This window comes from Rhipicephalus microplus, chromosome 6, assembly GCF_043290135.1.
Source record: "Rhipicephalus microplus isolate Deutch F79 chromosome 6, USDA_Rmic, whole genome shotgun sequence".
Classification (NCBI taxonomy): domain Eukaryota; kingdom Metazoa; phylum Arthropoda; class Arachnida; order Ixodida; family Ixodidae; genus Rhipicephalus; species Rhipicephalus microplus.
This window is the reverse complement of record NC_134705.1, coordinates 13,058,942-13,077,567: the sequence shown is the minus strand read 5'-3', so window position 1 is coordinate 13,077,567 and position 18,626 is coordinate 13,058,942. Positions and strand designations below refer to the sequence as shown.

Here is an 18,626-nt window from a genome sequence, read left to right as displayed (position 1 = left end):
ATCTAAACGTGTGTCTAATTTCATTAGGAAGCATGAACATATGACCAATAATTGCGAAAGCTTTCAGTGCCACATGAGGTTTAACCAACTGCTAAACATTGGAGCCGCACGTTTTCGTTTTTCCAGGATAACCATTTGTGCGAACAACTCATGCGGTGACTTTTCGTTCCTTGGTTGGTTAATTAAACTATATTTTAAACAGGGTCGAGCGGTAAACATACCGAAACCCACGGATGTCTGTTTAGAACCTCCGTTGTGCCACGGTGGGGCAGTGGTTACGGTGTTCGGCTGCTGATCGTGTGTTCGATCCCGGCCACAGCCATCCCGTTTTGATGGAGGTGAGAGGTCCGTGTGTTGTGGTAGGTCAGTGCACGTTAGAGAACGCCAGATTGTCAAAATTTCTGGAGCCCTCCACTAGGACGTTCCTCATGATCAAATCAAGGTTTCGGGAATCCCAGATATTATCGTTATTAGAACCGTTATAATCACAAGTGAACAACGTTCTCTCTGCTCACCGAAGCGTGCCTGTGCAGCCGTTGATCAGGCGTAGACTCTCGCTTCGAGGGATCCGCGTCGTGAAGTCCCATGAGCCGGAACGCCTCAGGCAGCTCGCACAAGCTGATCACTGACACGTGGTCTTCTCGCGGTGGCGTCTCATATTCGTCTTTGGAGTTCTCGTCATCGGCATCTGTGCCCGAACGCCTGCAGGCGCGCCACACCTCACCGAGGTTGCCCATAGACCACCGGTCCTCACGCGATATCGGTGGTGCTGCCGGTGCGTCGAAGTAGATGGAAGGCTCGTCAGAGTGCATCCTTGTGAGCACGTGGTTTGTCCATGTACGTGAGGCCTGTTCCGTCTGATGTGCGGGCATCGAGAAGTCATCCCGGCGGCTTCCGAGCGAGGGTGACCTTTCTATGCTGGGCTTCTTAAGGATGCCTTTGGGTGCAGGCACGCCACTGGCGCTCGCTGACCGCTGTACGGATCGGCTTTCTGTTACTGATTCCTCCCGGACATGCAAGGTGGCGGCTTCCTTTTTCGGAGTCTCTTCTTCTGGCGTCCGCAGATGAATGGAAGGCAGGGACGCTCTGCGTTCCTCGGCGTCGTCACTACACCGAGCGGCAACGTTTCGAGCCACGTCCACCTCGTAGACGTTGTCGTCGAACGAGGCCTGCTGCCTGAGCGGTGGCTGAAGGTGCGACCTGATGTGCTGGCCCATCGACGGGCAGCTCCAGACGCGTGGCAACCCCAGAGGTACGGGACCCTGCAGAGGGAAGCCCGCAAGAGTAATGTGGTAGTCGACCGGCTGCGAGATCGCACGGCGAACGGGCTTTTTGGCATCCACTTCCTCCTGTATCACCATGCGACCTTCTTCGAGCCTCTTTCTTCTCTCGTCGTCGGTGTGCTTCACTGGGGGCCTCCCGGCCATCTTGTCTAGGGCGTAACCAGACGAGTCCCTCTTGACCATCCGGTGATCGGGCGAGGCGAGGGGTGCGTTTTCGTCCATCTCATCGTGGTCGGTCTCCTCACTGTCGTCGAACGATGCCTGCCATTTGGAGGCGAGCGTCATGGCAGCCGCGGCTCCCTTGGTGACCTGCTGCATCGCAGATATGTTGTCGTCGTCAGCCATTGCGAACTGCGTCAGCGAGATGTCTCGGTGGTACGGCCTTCGGTTTAGCCTCCGGTGCTGCTGACGTTGTTCCTGGTTGCTGGCCTTGGGGTCTGTCGGAGGCGTGCTCACCGGCTGCGGAAGCTGCTGCTTGACAGCTGTCATCTGCAGCACTTCGTCGAAGGGCGAAAGTCTTTTAGACGTGTCGGCAGTGTCTGGCTGTGCGGCGGCTTCTTGGTGCCCCACGACTGCTACAATGCCAGGAAGGTTCGCAGTCGCTCCGGTGTACAGACGTGGCAGCTGCGGCCTCTTCAAGGAACGTTCTTCGCGCGTTGGGCTATCTCTTGCCGAGGCGGTGCCTGTGTCGACTATGATGCGAGGCGCTGGTTGAGGCCTTTCGTTCATGCCATGCCCATTCTCAGCACCCGAAGAGACATCTCCTTTCTTGTCTTTCAACGATTTCTGCGAAAAGAAACACAAAATATGAGGCAGGCGTACTGCGATATTTTAAATACACTGTAGCATACTGTGAGTGGGTTAATAAAGGACACCGAACCGACAATCTAATTACAAAAAATAATTGAACATTTGGCTCCAGGAAACTAAGCCATTTTGTTAACACGTATACCCACATTACACCACTGATGAATATATAGGTTCAGTTATCCGCCGTCTGAGTACCAAAAACAGCGCGAAAAAGCCACAGGAGCTAAGAAAGGGATGCACACAGCGCGTTTAGGCCAGACTACTGAATGGCGGAGGTGCAACAGTAGCCGTACGTTCGCAGCCGCTTCTCAACAAGACGCCAGAAACACAGAGGGCCCACATGACGGGTGGAGTCACGCTCCCTGGTTCAGTTATTGATGTGCTTTCACTGGGGCCAATACTTGCCGTTGAGCCAAAGTGTACTGCAGCAGATTACCTCACTATATGGTGAGGCAAGTGTGTCACCTCGCCACTGAATGTGATGAAAAGCGGTGTACATATACGAAGTCATTGGCCAAGTGCAACGATGCCTGAAAAGGCGACCGAAGCTTCCGCCATAAGGTGTTGTGAGATACCTTCAGGAACATTCGCTCTGCGTTCTATTTGCCGACTTAGAGAGTGGTTTCACCGTGATACAATTCAAAGTCTACTTATAAACAAAAGGCGCCGTCTTTTGCAAACGTATAGAAAAAAGAAAGACCAGAGCGTAATAGATGCCGTAAGACTCCTCGGCAAAGACATAAATATACGGAAAAAAATTGCTAAAGACAAATATTTCTGCTCTTTGGGAACTAAGTTAAAGGAAAATCCCAAAAGAAATGTGGAAATTTTTGAAATCCCAGGGCAAGGAACATAGAGGTATACCCTGTCTTCACGTTAACGGCACAACTGTCTCTGAGGACCATGAAAAGGCTAATTGTTTCAATCATTACTTTCTGTCTGTTTTCTCTCCAACGTATTGTGAAAATGCTCCGAGTGTCTCAGAACAAATAAATGAACAAATGGATCCCGTCATTGTGACCTATAATGGTGTACTCAAACTACTTCAGAATGTTAAAGTTAATTCTTCAGGTGGACCTGACGGCCTACCCCATTACGTCCTTCATGCCTGCCGTGAGACTATTGCCCACTTTCTTGTTACTCTGTTCTCCAAGTCGATCGCTTCTGGTGACCTGCCTGAGGATTGGAAAATCGCTAACGTTGCGCCCATTCACAAAAGTGGCCCGAAAAGCAATCTTGAAAACTATAGGCCCATATCCCTCACAAGTGTCTGTAGTAAAATCCTAGGGCATATAATATATAGCGCCATAATAAAACACCTGGAACCTAATAGATATTTTACTAACTGCCAACACGGCTTTCGGGCAGGTTTTTCCTGTACAACGCAATTAATAGAATTTAGCCATGATCTCTTCTCATCATTTGACGTAAAAGAACAGACTGACTGTGTATTTTTGGATTTTAAAAAAAGCATTTGATTCTGTCCCGCACTCGTTGCTGCTCCATAAGTTGCCTTTTCTTGGCCTACATTATGATGTTGTCCAGTGGATAACAGGTTATTTGCATAATCGTACCCAATGTGTCCTGATAAACGGCTGTAAATCAGGTGCTGTGAATGTTAGTTCTGGTGTTCCGCAGGGGTCTGTTTTAGGACCCTTGCTTTTCCTCGTATATATTAATGATAATGTAAGTAATTTGTCCTGCAAAGTACGCCTTTACGCAGACGACTGCGTTGTTTATCGCAGTATCAAAAGCCCACTTGACATGGACTATCTTCAAAGCGATCTCGACCATATCCAAACGTGGTGTGCAAAATGGAAAATGACTTTGATTATTGCGAAATGTAAGCACGTTTCCTTCACACGCAGTCACAGCCCTGTTTTATCGAAATACACTTTGGGAAGTACGCATCTTGATAGAGTGCTAGATTATAAATACCTCGGCGTCTATTTTTCATCTAACCTAACCTGGAAACGTCAGATTGAACACGTGTCCTTTTCTGCTTCCCGCATGCTCAACTTTCTAAAACGCAACTTCAGTGATGCTCCTCCAAAAGTTAAAGAACTTTTATATTTCACAAACGTAAGATCCATTACGGAGAACGCCTGCGCCGTGTGAGACCCACAGTTTGAAAATTTATGTACACGGCAAGAACGCGTCCAGAACCGCACCGCCCGATTTGTAACTAAAAATTATAGTTTTCGCACTAGCATTACATTACTTAAATCAGAGTTGGGCTGGGAAACACTAAGTAAACGTCGGTTGCATCACAAACTTGAACTACTATATCGTCTTTATTTCAATAAGACTGGCCTTGATCCTGAAATTTTCTTACTAACGCCGCACTTTGTATCTAAGCGACGCGACCATGAATGGAAAATTCGTGAAATTGATTGGCGTACTGATGTGTACAAGGGTTCTTTCTTTCCCCATTCCATTGAGGCCTGGAATAAACTACCAGGTAATATTGTTAATTGTACATCTGATGCTCTGTTTCACACGTTTTTGTCGAACATGTAAATTATTCATTGTGGCACTGCTTGTACATTTGACGCGCTATTGTGCAGATTTGTACCACTTATTCATATGTCAGTTATCTTTTTCTTTTTCTTTCTTTTATTTTTTTTCATATGATGAATCGTATTCATGTATTTGCATATATTGCATTTACCCCCCTGCTGTAATGCCTTGTTGGCACTGCAGGTAAAATGAATAAATAAATAAATAAATAAAGTGTAGAATTGTGAAGCACTGGTAGCGTCCCGCCGTGGTGGTCTACTGGCCAAGGTACTCAGCTGCTGACCCGCAGGTCACGGGATTGAATCCTGGCTGCGGCGGCTGCAGTTCCGATGGAGGCGAAAATGTTGTAGGCCCGTGGGCTCAGATTCGGGTGCACGTTAAAGAACCCCAGGTGGTTAAAATTTCTGGAGCCCTCCGCTACGGCGTCTCTCGTAATCATATGGTGGTTTTTGAACGTCAAACCCCACATGTCAATCAATCAATCAATCAATCAATCGATAATTCAATAAATAATTAATTAATTAAGCACTGGCAGCAATTGACACGGCCTTTTTTCGGCATTATATATTCTATCGGTGTATGCCCCAGTCACCGGCGTCTACAGTCAACTACTGGAGAAGAGCAGGTAAGTGCAGTGCGAACACTTGTAAGAAAGTTTCGGGCATCTATCAATTCCTAACAGTGCTCGGACATTAGCTAATCTCACCGAAGCTTCTAATCTGAAACGTGTTTTTCCGCACACCACTCAGTGAGACACTTGTTTACTGTTGTGTGGACCGATAACCTACTAAGCTAGTTTTTTTTTTCACGATATATTTTGCATCAATGTTAAATCGAGAGGGGCGCCCTTACAACATCGGCATCCAATGTACAGCATACCTCGTTGTTTGCTGTCGGCGCCAAGTGACATTCCCGGGATGGGTTGTTGTTGTTCCTGTTGTTGATCTCTGTGAGCGCCGTTTGGTGGGCGGGGGGCAATCCTCGTGGCGTTTGGTTGATGCTGTCAACCTCCCTCTTGGCCGCCGCCTCCCAGTGGGGCAGGATGTGCGGCCCGTGATTACTTCGCAACGTCGTTGAAACGGGACGTGGGTCCTTGGACAACAGCGCCTGCGGTGGCAAGGTGGCATCAGCAATGACTGGCACAATTATTCAAGCTATCTCAGTCGAACTCTAATATTTGCACAAGTGACAGAACGCGATGGAAGTCAATGGTTTAGCAACAAGTTACAGGTAGCGTACCAAGAGATATCGGTAGACCGCAGTGAGTTGGGCACTTTTGAAGAAGATAGCATTGTGGTATTATAAAGGAAATGGCTATGTGGTATTAAAGAAAGCAGTGTAGTGATATAAAGAAGACGAATGTATATGACCCAGCTATGTATGACGAAGATTGCGCCAACTTAATGAACGCACGTTTATTGAGTGCGCGTCCAAATCCATGCAGAGCCAAGTGACTGTGATACTAATACACCAGATATACCTATGATAGAACATGCAATCCTGCAACCAACATATACTGCTGAAGTTGAGGCGTCAATAAGGCTACTGAAAAGTGACGCTGCGACAGACAGTCAGTAGATTGGTGCCAAGAAATAAAAGACAAGTATCTCACCCCGTTTCGGAGCATGTTGCTGGCACTATTATGATCATGTTATCAACCGGTACTTTCACACAAAAACTCAAAGTAGCATAAGCAAAAGCTTTATTTAAAGATGGCCTCAGAAATAGTTCATCCAATTAGTGACCGATATCAGTCCTCCCTATCATGTCACAAACTTTTTATTCATACTTATAACATACAACAACATAGTTGGTTACAGAAAAATCACAAACAACGTCAATAAAGGTGTATAAATAAAAACAGGTAACAAAAAGGCTCAGCACTGTTAGTGTTTTAGTATGAATAAAACCGTATAACATTAAAAACACGGAATCGCTTCTCGTTAAAAAACTATTTACAAAACACCTATATAGCTACGATGAATCGTCGTAGAGGCAGCGATTCTGTCTGAAACGCAAAGTCTCTTCATTGTCCGCAGGTAACTCTTGGAGCAAAACCTGTGGCAGACACAATCGTTGGCCGGATCCCATGAGCCGAGGCAGCCAACGACGATCGCGTGTATAAAAAAGTGTATAAGTGGCGTGTATTGAAAGTGTGTATAACCAAAGACTCATTTTTTGACAAAGTCCTATCTAGTAGCCAATATGACTTAAAAAAAAAACAGATCAACAGACAAAGCATTGTGATGTATCAAGCAATATACTTAAGAGCGTTGACAGCCGAAATTTCACACTTGGTTTATTTCCAATATTCAAAAAAGGCCTTGATTCTATAAAATATATTATCCTACTGGAGATGTTCTATAGGTATGGCGTGCGGGGAGTAGCATTATATCTCCATAAATACTGCCTGAGTCACCAGTATAAAGTCGTGGAAATGAAAAACGCCACATCATCCACACTCATGCCACCACAAGGAGCTCCAGAGGTGTCAATACTGGCTCCGTATTTATGTCTGGTTTGCAATAGTGATAATACAACTATGCCGAAATATGCATCGAAAAATTGTTATATATGTCGGCGCAGTGACATACCTGATTTTTTTTTTACGTCCACAGTGCTAACATGTGGAAACTAAGGCCAACAAGTAACTTGGATCACTCTCGGTTTGGCTAAGACAAAATACGTTGCAGGTTAATCTAACGAAAATAATCTATATGTTATATTGTGGCTCTAAACATATAACTCAGCCGGGAAATAGTTCTGACTTTTCAAAAAAAAAAACAGTTAACCAGGTTCAAAGAGCATAAATTTCTCGGTGTCTGGTTCCAAGAATATATTTCGTGGAATGTTCATGTTAATAACCTGGTTACTTAAGTGCCTTGAGCTGTTGGTTACTTCCATAAAACTAGTCGAGAGTTCGACGGAGTGTAGTCCGGTAGAATAAAAACATTGTCTAATAGCTTGTGAACAATGGATACGTATGGATACCGAAACTTGGTCCCTGTTTTGTTTTGACATTAGCCAGAGGCCTGCTTTTTGAATAATTCTATGAAACTGCACCCTTGATACCTACAAGGCTAAGGCGAAATGTAAATATTTATTACCAGATTAATAACTGACCTGGGGTACAACAAAAACCAACTAGGTTTATCATTTTACAAAAGAGAACAATTGCGCATTGGGGAAAACTACCCATGCTATCAACGTCATCGTTATTTTTACCATAGCGAATACTTTAAGCAAAAAAAGTTTGATTTCAAATTGCCAAAACATATCATTGTACTATGTTTAAACGGCAGCAGTAAAGAAGCCCTATGCGATATGAGAGGGAAGACGGGCACTAAGAACAAGGAACAACGTGCGAAACGAACAACCAGTTACTAAGCATGAACAATCGTAAATAATTGAGAAGGCAAGATTGAATTCAATATGACTGGAATCGCATTGAAAGATAATATGAAGAGAGTGCTTCTAACACATGGCTGAAGGGAGTGATTGTTGAAATGTATGTCTATGTATCTGTATGTATAAACTGCTTTAACTTGTTTGTTTTTATTTCTGGCTTTTTGAATACATATATGCTCATGGTCGTACCGACATATCTGTACTGCTCTAATTTTTATATGCAACATTTCATTATGCCATCTGTAAATATTAGCCTTATTTTATTTGCAGCCGTATTTTTCACATTCTTTATTTTTATATTCCTACCTACCGGCAATCCTTTTTTTATTTCTCGTCATGAACTACCTTTTGAAGAAAATATAGTGCAACAACTACACGAGAATAATGGTGTATAAGCTTTTGCATTACTAATGCACTGTATCGCAAGTGTACGTACGTTTTTTTTTGTTTCCGTTCACTTCCACTGACCTGGTTCTGTAAGCGTACTGAGATTTAGTACATGTTGTATGTACAGAGACATCTGCTAGGCGTTGCTTGCTTTTAACTCCTGTACGTTTCATAAAAAAGTATGCAAGATGCGATAACAATTTATTCATTCATTCATGCATACTCCTTCACCACTGGTGTGTTTCACAATGTAAAACTCCGGCAAGGAAACGAATACAAATGGTAAAGCAGGCTGACGACAATGCAAACAATATTGCTGCTTGGGAAAACTGATTTGGGCACAGGCAGTGCTCTGATGGTCAAGTTAGACAAAATGCGTCTATGCAGCGCATTGCCTATATTTTCGTGTGTCTGTTCACAACAGACACGTCAACCGATATGTCGGGCACTTTGTTCTTCGAGAAAAGTGGCGATGTGGGCTTGTTGGTGATGCACTTGAAAGAAATTTATGTAGCACGAGGCGAAAAACGGACACAGGAAGGAATAGACTGAGAGGACAGAGCGCTACTAGCAACAACATGTTTATTTTTGACCTCCAAGCCGCCTTTAAGCCATAATCGTCAGGCGAGCAAGCAGATAAGTACGTGTATTCAGATAAATGCACGAAAATGTCATCTGCGTACCTACAAGAAAAAAACGAAAAATAGGACAACAAAAACACCACAGATAATATCACGTTTCACTGTGTTCGAAGGAAACCCAGTTCCTTGGGTGACAAAGCAATTGAAGGCTTGCTGATACATACATCTCAAAGAGCATCAATAAGCTCGGCTTCTATGATCAACCGAGTCATCTCGTCTTTATGCCGACTAACGATGATTGTACTCTGGAACGAAGGCCGGCATCCACACGCGTGAATGTAAAGAACGAGGAAACTTTCTGGCGGCAGTTCATCCGCCTTGTAATTGTGTTCTTTCAGTCGCTCATTCACACACCTACTGGTTTGGCCGACATATTTTCCCCACATGTGAACAGAATAAGATAAATAACGAACGAAATGCACTCCACAAATTTGTGTGTATGCCACTTTGGGCACAACACCCTTTCCCAACGTGATTAATTCGTCAGCACACACAATTTCCCAAGTTTATCACGTACTAAAAATAGCACCCTAATATTGTCCCGAAGTGCCACTTTCTTTAGGTTATGTGACAGCTGGTGAACATATGGAATTATGGCCGTGCTTCTTGATTGTGCCGGTGAATCAACATGAACATTAGATTGGCTTGAACTTGCACGAATGCTTTTCAACTCTTTTTCCGCAACTGAAACTAAAACATGATCCGGATAGCCCGATCGTTGCAAACGTGTGATCTGACTATGGAAGCTCTGCTTCATAAGGTGCACACATGACTTGTTCAATGCGTTTTTGAGGCAAGTCATCGCGATGGCTCTCTTCATTAGTTTGGAATCACCGGAATGAAATGGAAGTAAAGATTTCTGAGCACGCGGATCATAAAACCAGCAGAGCTGGTTGTCAGAACACTGAACACTTAATTTTAAAAACCTTAATCATCCGTCTTTAGGCCATTCTACTGTCACTTCAAGGGGCTTGAGATCATCACAAAACACAATAAACACATTAGTACTCTGACTTTGGAAAATTTCCCCCGAGCTGTCAATAAAATAATAAAATCATATACATATCAAAACACTTTCTTAGCCGTCGTCTCTGCTAGACGATATGCCACAATTATATCAAGTTCTGCCAGAAACAGATTGCTCAAAACAGGCGCGATGTAAGAGCCGATACATATACCCTGCTTTTGCAAAAGACTATCATTGTTCCATTTCACGAAAGTCGATGTAAGATGATGTTTCAACAAGGTAAGAAAATTATCGGTGGATATACCTGACTCAGAAGAAAACTTATCAGCACCAAATTCATCAATGCTACTTCCAACACATTTTAGCGTTTGTGGTTGAGGGAGGGAATAGTACAGGTCTGTCACGTCAATTGAGAAGGCTATTAGGCCTTCATTTTTACGAGCTTCCTTGAAACTTAAGGTACTATCTGAACTCTTGACTAAAAACGGATCTCTCACTTCGAGAGATTAAGTTTGTCTAACAAAAAAGCAGGGAGTTCTTTCTGCCAAGTACCTATTTCCGAGACTATTACTCGAAAAGGAGTGTTAACTTTGTGAGTTTTTGCACTAAAAATGCATCGAAAAATTTTTTACGCAAAAACTCACAAAGTTAACACTCCTTTTCGAGTAATAGTCTCGGAAATAGGTACTTGGCAGAAAGAACTCCCTGCTATTTTGTTAGACAAACTTAATCTCTCGAAGTGAGAGATCCGTTTTTAGTCAAGAGTTCAGATAGTACCTTAAGTTTCAAGGAAGCTCGTAAAAATGAAGGCCAAATAGCCTTCTCAATTGACGTGACAGACCTGTACTATTCCCTCCCTCAACCACAAACGCTAAAATGTGTTGGAAGTAGCATTGATGAATTTGGTGCTGATAAGTTTTCTTCTGAGTCAGGTATATCCACCGATAATTTTCTTACCTTGTTGAAACATCATCTTACATCGACTTTCGTGAAATGGAACAATGATAGTCTTTTGCAAAAGCAGGGTATATGTATCGGCTCTTACATCGCGCCTGTTTTGAGCAATCTGTTTCTGGCAGAACTTGATAAAATCATGGCATATCGTCTCGCAGAGACGACGGCTAAGAAAGTGTTTTGATATGTACATGATTTTATTATTTTATTGACAGCTCGGGGGAAATTTTCCAAAGTCAGAGTACTAATGTGTTTATTGTGTTTTGTGATGATCTCAAGCCCCTTGAAGTGACAGTAGAATGGCCTAAAGACGGATGATTAAGGTTTTTAAAATTAAGTGTTCAGTGTTCTGACAACCAGCTCTGCTGGTTTTATGATCCGCGTGCTCAGAAATCTTTACTTCCATTTCATTCCGGTGATTCCAAACTAATGAAGAGAGCCATCGCGATGACTTGCCTCAAAAACGCATTGAACAAGTCATGTGTGCACCTTATGAAGCAGAGCTTCCATAGTTAGATCACACGTTTGCAACGATCGGGCTATCCGGATCATGTTTTAGTTTCAGTTGCGGAAAAAGAGTTGAAAAGCATTCGTGCAAGTTCAAGCCAATCTAATGTTCATGTTGATTCACCGGCACAATCAAGACGCACGGCCATAATTTCATATGTTCACCAGCTGTCACATAACCTAAAGAAAGTGGCACTTCGGGACAATATTAGGGTGCTATTTTCAGTACGTGATAAACTTGGGAAATTGTGTGTGCTGAAGAATTAATCACGTTGGGAAAGGGTGTTGTGCACAAAGTGGCATACACACAAATTTGTGGAGTGCATTTCGTTCGTTATTTATCTTATTCTGTTCACATGTGGAAAAAATATGTCGGCCAAACCAGTAGGTGTGTGAATGAGCGACTGAAAGAACACAATTACAAGGCGGATGAACTGCCGCCAGAAAGTTTTCTCGCTCTTCACATTCACGCGTGTGAGTGCCGGCCTTCGTTCCAGAGTACAATCATTGTTGGTCGGCATAAAGGCGAGATGACTCGGTTGATCATAGAAGCCGAGCTTATTGATGCTCTCGGAGATGTATGTATCAGCAAGCCTTCAATTGCTTTGTCACCCAAGGAACTGAGTTTCCTTCGAACGCATTGAAACGTGATTTTATCTGTGGTGTTTTTGTTGCCCTATTTTTCGTTTTTTTCTTGTAGGTACGCAGATGACATTGTCGTGCATTTATCTGAATACACTGCTTATCTGCTTGCTCGCCTTACGATTATGGCTTAAAAGTGGCTTGGAGGTCGAAAATAAACATGTTGTTGCTAGTAGAGCTCTGTCCTCTCAGTCTATTCCTTCCTGTGTCCGTTTTTCGCCTCGCGCAACATAAATTTCTTTTTTTTCTTGGAGGCTTGTGCACGGTATAACTCAGCGTTTGCGGGTATAAAATTGCAAGGTTTTGGCTGTGTTTTGTCAAATCTCAATACAGTTGCATCGAACGGGTTGTAAAATTTGTAGGAACAAGATAGTAGCAGAAAACCACAAACCGAAACAGAACAGAAAGAAAAGTGCAAAATCAACGGTTCTGACGGCGCATCGGCTAACTTGATGCACTTGAGCGCCGTAAAGTGGTCAGAATAATTGAGATGTGTTTCTACGACTCAAGGAGCGAAATTAATCCCACAGACTGAAAAGCATGCAGAACACGTTTGTCATCTTTAATTAACTGTAGTCGCCCCGCCGCGGTGGTTTTGGCGCTCCACTGCTAACCCGAAGGTTGAATCCCAGGGGCGGCGGTGGCGTTTTTCATAAAGACGAACATGTTTGAGGCCCGTGTAGATTTAGGTGCACTCAAAAAAAGCCCTAGTAGTCGAAGTTTCCGGCGCCCTCCAACACGGCGTCCCTCACAAAACCATATCGTAGTTTCGTGGCGTTAAAAGCCAACTCCGGCGATTTTTCGAGGTCAGCGGATCTCAATAAAATTCACTGGGTACGTTCGTTTGCACGTTTGCGCCGTTCATGCCGAATTGCAGGCTTGCGAGTTTCGAAGACTATTTTCAAATGAATTTTATAGCATTCCTCGAAACGCTCTTCTCACTACCAAGAATTAATGGCAACATTGCGACTGTGTCGTTGAGTCTTGCCTGGCGGAAGTGACGGAACTGATGTGGCACTGCAGCGTCTCCTTGTCTGCTATGGATTGCGTGGGTTTGGCCGGCACTTCTTTGGTTAAGCGTGCGATTTCTTTTCTGTGTTGGTGGGCGTGCGATAGGTGGCAAGCGGTTTTGCGCTGTGAGCCAAAAACGATTCGCCATATATTCACCACAACAGCGTAAGCGTTTTAGGCGATCGCTGCGGTTGGATGGATGGATGGATCGATGGATGGATGGATGGATATGACTGTACCCTTTAGGTCGGGCGGTGGCTTCCACCAAGCCGTAATACTTAATGAACCAAAAACTAGATTTATTTTTTCTTTAAAAAGAGAGTTTGAGGATTCGTACTTTGCAGTGAAGGGTTTATTTTTTCACTCGTGTCTTGACTTTAGCCACCAATCAGATAACCTCCTTCTAGTTAAGTCTACCCGCTTAAAGTCTATTTTGCCATCGCGGTCCCTGAACCCCAGGGCTTTGAAAAACTGCGCCATCATCCTGAACTATAGAGTGAAGCCCTTTACAGAACATTATCAAGTGTTCGGCAGTTTCTTCTTCCTCTCCATACGCACTGCATGCTGTGTCTACCCCTTCGTATTTGGCCCGATATGTCTTGGTTCGCAGTACTTCCGTCCTGGCCTCAAACAGTAGAGAACTACCCCGAGTATTATCACAGATCTTTTCCTTGGCAATTTCCTGCTTAGAAGTTTGATAGATCTCTAGTGCGGACTTCTTAACCATGCCCATTCTCCACATGTCAGCTTCCGTTTCCTTCACTTTCTTCTTAACCGATAGTTCTTTTTGGTTTGGCCGCCTGCTGTTTTCTAAGTATTTACCAGTCAATTTTCTGGTTCGCTTCCTCTATTTTGTATCGACATTCTTCATGTACAAGTAGCTGAAAAACTTTCTAGCCCAACGCTCCTCCCCCATTTCTCTCAATCGCTTCTCAAATTTTATCTTGCTGCTAGCTTCCCTACGCTCAAATGATGTTCATCCCATATCACCTTGTACTCTCTGATTTAGTGTATTCCCGTGAGCTCCTAAAGCAAGCCTACCTATTCCACGTTGCTTAATTACTAATCTTGCTTGATCTTCTGATCTCATGCACAAGACCGCATTGCCGAACGTCAGCCCAGGAACCATGACCCCTTTCCATATTCCTCTCACAACATCATACCTATTGTAATTCCACAGTGCCCTATTTTTCATCACTTCTGCATTCCTGCTACCTTTAGTCGTCACGTATATTTCGTGTTCCCTCAGGTACTTGGTCCCATTGCTTATCCATACGCCCAGATATTTGTATTTATCTGTTATCTCTAGCGTGACCTCCTGTATTCTAAGCTCACTACCTTCGTTGTCATTGAAAATCATGACTGCTGATTCTTCCTTACTGAATATAAAATCTAACCTATCTCCCTCATTACCGCAGATGTCCATCAATCTCTGCAAATCTTCCTTGTTGTTAGCCATTAGCACTATATCATCTGCGTAATTTAATGCTGGTAGTATGACATGGACAGGTGGTGCCATCTGGCGGGCATTATGGGCAATCATGCAGGTTTCGGCCAGCGCTAGGCAAATGATTACGGCACACGTAGAAGCGCACACAGTTGGGTTTCGATTTCGGTATTGCGGTTTTTCGGTAATTGAAAATTATTTTCGAATTTATTGAGCACTTCAGCTATCGGGCACGTGACAACAGTGTCTCAGGAACATAAAATCACCTCTATATCCTGACTTGGTCAAGAAATTGCTGGAGTTGGCTTTTAAACCTCAGATATAATTTTTATTATTACAGTTTATAACTGTAGTCTAGAAAAAATGACACAAGTTTGATTAACTCGAAGCTGACAGATAGTACCTGCACCGTCCATAGAGCACGAACGCACGCTGAGGGCGGCCACGACAGAGTAATTTACCGTATTAGTTGCCACTGGCATTTGAAGTCGCCGTTACCCGCTGGGCAGTGCGGCGCGGCGACGCCGAGCTGTGCATCATAAATAGACGCAGCCCAGCCAAGCTTCGTGCCGCAATGCAAAGTTACTGGCAACATGGTAGGGTTAGCCACACGGACAATGCGGACACCACTCAACACATTTGTTACGGTTCGTGCCACACATAACCCGTTTCTCAAATTAACATTTGGCTCGATAATGTGGACGCCGTCTATGGGAGCCTGTACAGGCACAATCGCCTCGGTGCGTGGCTCTATGCGGATCTGCTCCTGGCACCTCACTGGGACATCGCCGTGAGTTACATTCTTCGGCCCTACTTGAAGATCAAACGCCTCTCCCCCAATGTGCAATTTCTCCGCAGAAAAATCGATGACTAACCGAGCTGTTCGTCAAAATGGGAGCTCACCCAGCAGCTCGTAAGGGCATTCCTTGACAATTAGAAATTTCTGACTTATTTTCACGTTGCCGAATTCAAGAAGTATTACCGCTTCCCCCATGGGCGACAAGATATCTCCTTCAATGCCTCTAATCAAAATTCCAATCTCGCTAAATTCTTGAACTGAAGTGATCTCCTGCGCGAAATCAAGGGAGACAACATTTACAGAAGAGCCGGTGTCGACGATTAGTCGGTCACTTCTACCGTTTGCCTTGATAGGTAGATAGATTAATTTGTTTACCGCCAATGTGCAGACTGAGCGGCCACGCTGGCCCCCTATGCCTGGCCATTCCCGTTTCCCGAGTCAAAATGCCGCTCACTGTTGCCGCTTTGTTCGTCCCTTCTCTGTCGCTGCTGGTCCTCGTACTGCCTGTGACATTGTCGCGCGATGTGGCCGAGGCGATGGCAGTAGTAGCACCGGGGGCGCCCATCGCCGCCGCGCGATGTTCTAGGAGGCCACTGGGCGGCCGGCAAACCTCGTCCTCTACAGCTTTCAACCTGTTGGCAAGTGACTTAATCGACTCGGCGAGGGCCTTCAATTCTAGATTGCCTGCAGCGTCGCATCGGTGATGTTGGGTGTCCGAAATGCATGTCGGCATGGCGTCCTGGTGCTCGCGAACGGGAGCGCTCACCAGAGGGGGCTGTGTCGCGATTGATTCCCCAGGAATGGCCACTGACCACGGCTGCGTAACGTTGGCTGGGAGGTAGCTGTTCAGTGGACTCAAATGGGCACGGGCCATCAACGCGGCATGGTTTATTCGTTGCAGAATTTGTGAAAATTCTCCTGAACTTGTCGGGTTGGCGAGGACCATTTTCTCTGGAGCATCGGCGCGGAGTCCACGCAAAAGATGATGTACGCGGTCTTCCTCTTTCATAGCTGAGTCTACGCGGGCGCACAGCTGCAGTACGTCGTAATAATACTGCTCCGGGCTCTCAGACGGCAGTTGAATTTGATTCTCTAGTCTCAGGCGGGTTATCTCTGCTGCGTGGCAGCCAGTGAAGCTAGACATAAGCAACGTGGCCCACTCTTCCCACGTATTAGGAGCGCCGGTCAGGACTTTCGTTTTATACCATTTTTTTGCGTCGCCCTCCAAAGCCAAATAAAGAAATTTCACCTTTGTATCGTCGTCCCACGAGTTGAGTGAAGATACATGTTCGTAGCAGGTCACTCACTCCGATACGGATTCCTCAGGTGTGCCTTTGAAGATTGGGGGCCTGATAAAGGGTCTCGAGGTTGCACCAGTAGGAAGTTGGGCCATTCTCGCAACGTCGTCCGCGCCGTTCTGGCTCCTCAGAGTGGGCATCACCGTATGGAGGGTTTTCGCTACCCCGCACCTCCACCACTTTGTAGCGTACCCAGACAACACTCGACGACCTGAGGTCGTCCTCATATGGTACAAACGTCCTCGGCAGTTTCAGGACGTCCTCATTTGGTCCTCTAGTCGACACTTGCAGGATTATCCCCAAAATGCCCCTTTGAGACCTTTTTAAGGACGAAGAATTGTCCTGATATCGTCTGCTCGAGGACGTTTTGAGGATATGCATGTTTCGTAGGTGCATGCAGCTTTCGCAATTCGTGTTTGGTTAATTTTCTGGCTGTTAACGAATAAGTCCACGGGATTTCGTATGCGTATACTTTCGAGTCATAATAGTAAAGTACTTCTCGATCATTAAAATGAGATAGTTACACGAGGAAGCACTTCAAGCCAACACGAGAAAGACGTGTTCTTTTATTTATTATTTATTTATTTACTTTGTAAGTGATCGTAGGCCAAACTTTCTGCCTGCACGTTTTCGTTGGTCGTGATCTACCGCCGACGTGCATACGGAATTATATCGCACTGACTGTGGTCTGACCCGTTTCCCCAATGAACGCACGTGCGGCAGACCAAGTTTGGTGCGAGTATAAACGGTGTCGGCTCCAAAATGAATGCAGGCGTGAAAACTGTGAATAGCGAGCACGTTATTCTCGAGTGTCCAGTGTTGCAATGCCGCACGGTCCCATCGAGCAGACGACAACTGACCATGCTGACGACTGGGCTGGCCTAGGTTATCGTGAATAGAGCAGCATTGGAACTAGAACGCTGTGGGAAAACGAATGGGCGACTGAAGTTGTGGTGGTGCTAACAAAAAAAAAGCAGTACCTTAATGCGGTCACCATGCGCAGTCAAGGTGCTTTTAAATCTGGATGTCTACGACACTGTTTACCCATTTTAAAGTGACGCAACTATCATCATCATCATTATGGGCCTGCAGTAAGTCAAGTCGAGTCATTGGTCGAGTCAACATTCCAATACAACACTTCTCGCCATAGAGGAAGCTTCTCGCAGAAGCCCTCAAAGAATCGTAAGCATGCCAGGTGAGTGTCTTCTGTTAAATTTTCATATTGAAGTTGTAAGCCGCAAAGGTAAATAAATAAAAAAAGAGAGGACAGTTGATTTTCAGCCTCGCGCTGTATATCTTTACTGCTTATTCATGTATGTATGTACAAACCAACTGACTAGCCTAACAACGTGTTCTGGTGGTGGGTGTTCTTTGGTCTAGCCACCATTCTACTGTGCTCTGTGCTGTTCAAGATGGCTGAGAGCGCGGATCGCAAATTTCGGCGTGAAATTAATCGGCGCGTCAATGCTAGTTTTCAGCTTATTGACAGTGAGGCCGATGTCATAAATGACACGCGGTACGTTGACCGAGATTCCCGCAACGCCGAAAGAGAGAGCGACTTGCCCTCCGAGGCTTGTGCGGTCGACCTCGAAGACGGCCATCGTCGCCTTTGTGTTCATGACAGAGAACGGCCTTCGGCACACTCCTCGATCGTTCCAGAAACGGATGTGCCCCAAGGACACGTTTTGATTTCTGGCGACGCGTGCTACCCCAGCGGCTGCAGTGTTTCTGTGCCTCACGATCACACAGACTTCGAACGGCGTGCCTTCCATGACAGCAGCGCTGCGGCTTCGACTTCGGCGACCTCGCAGGTGAGGCAGAGGGATTCTTTCGAATTGGCACCGACTGGGAGTAACGAAGAGCAAGTTTGTGAACGCGGCAGTGTGGACAGCTTGCTGGCCTTTCGTGAGAGACTGCAAGCGTGGGCCTTACAATCTCGCGCATCGCACACT

At 45.2% G+C, this 18,626-nt stretch overlaps 1 protein-coding gene across 3 annotated transcripts in view; it reads right to left on the bottom strand.

Annotated features, from left to right (window-relative positions):
* Positions 1 to 18,626, bottom strand: part of Asator (tau-tubulin kinase asator) — a 396,184-nt gene that overhangs the window by 89,019 nt on the left and 288,539 nt on the right. For all 3 annotated transcript variants that reach the window (XM_075865820.1, XM_075865818.1, XM_075865819.1), the window contains exons 9-10: positions 5,493 to 5,720; positions 516 to 2,069 (exon numbers count right to left, since the gene is read on the bottom strand). In XM_075865820.1, the coding sequence (XP_075721935.1) occupies positions 516 to 2,069; positions 5,493 to 5,720 (1,782 nt within the window). The remainder of the gene's footprint in view (positions 1 to 515; positions 2,070 to 5,492; positions 5,721 to 18,626) is intronic.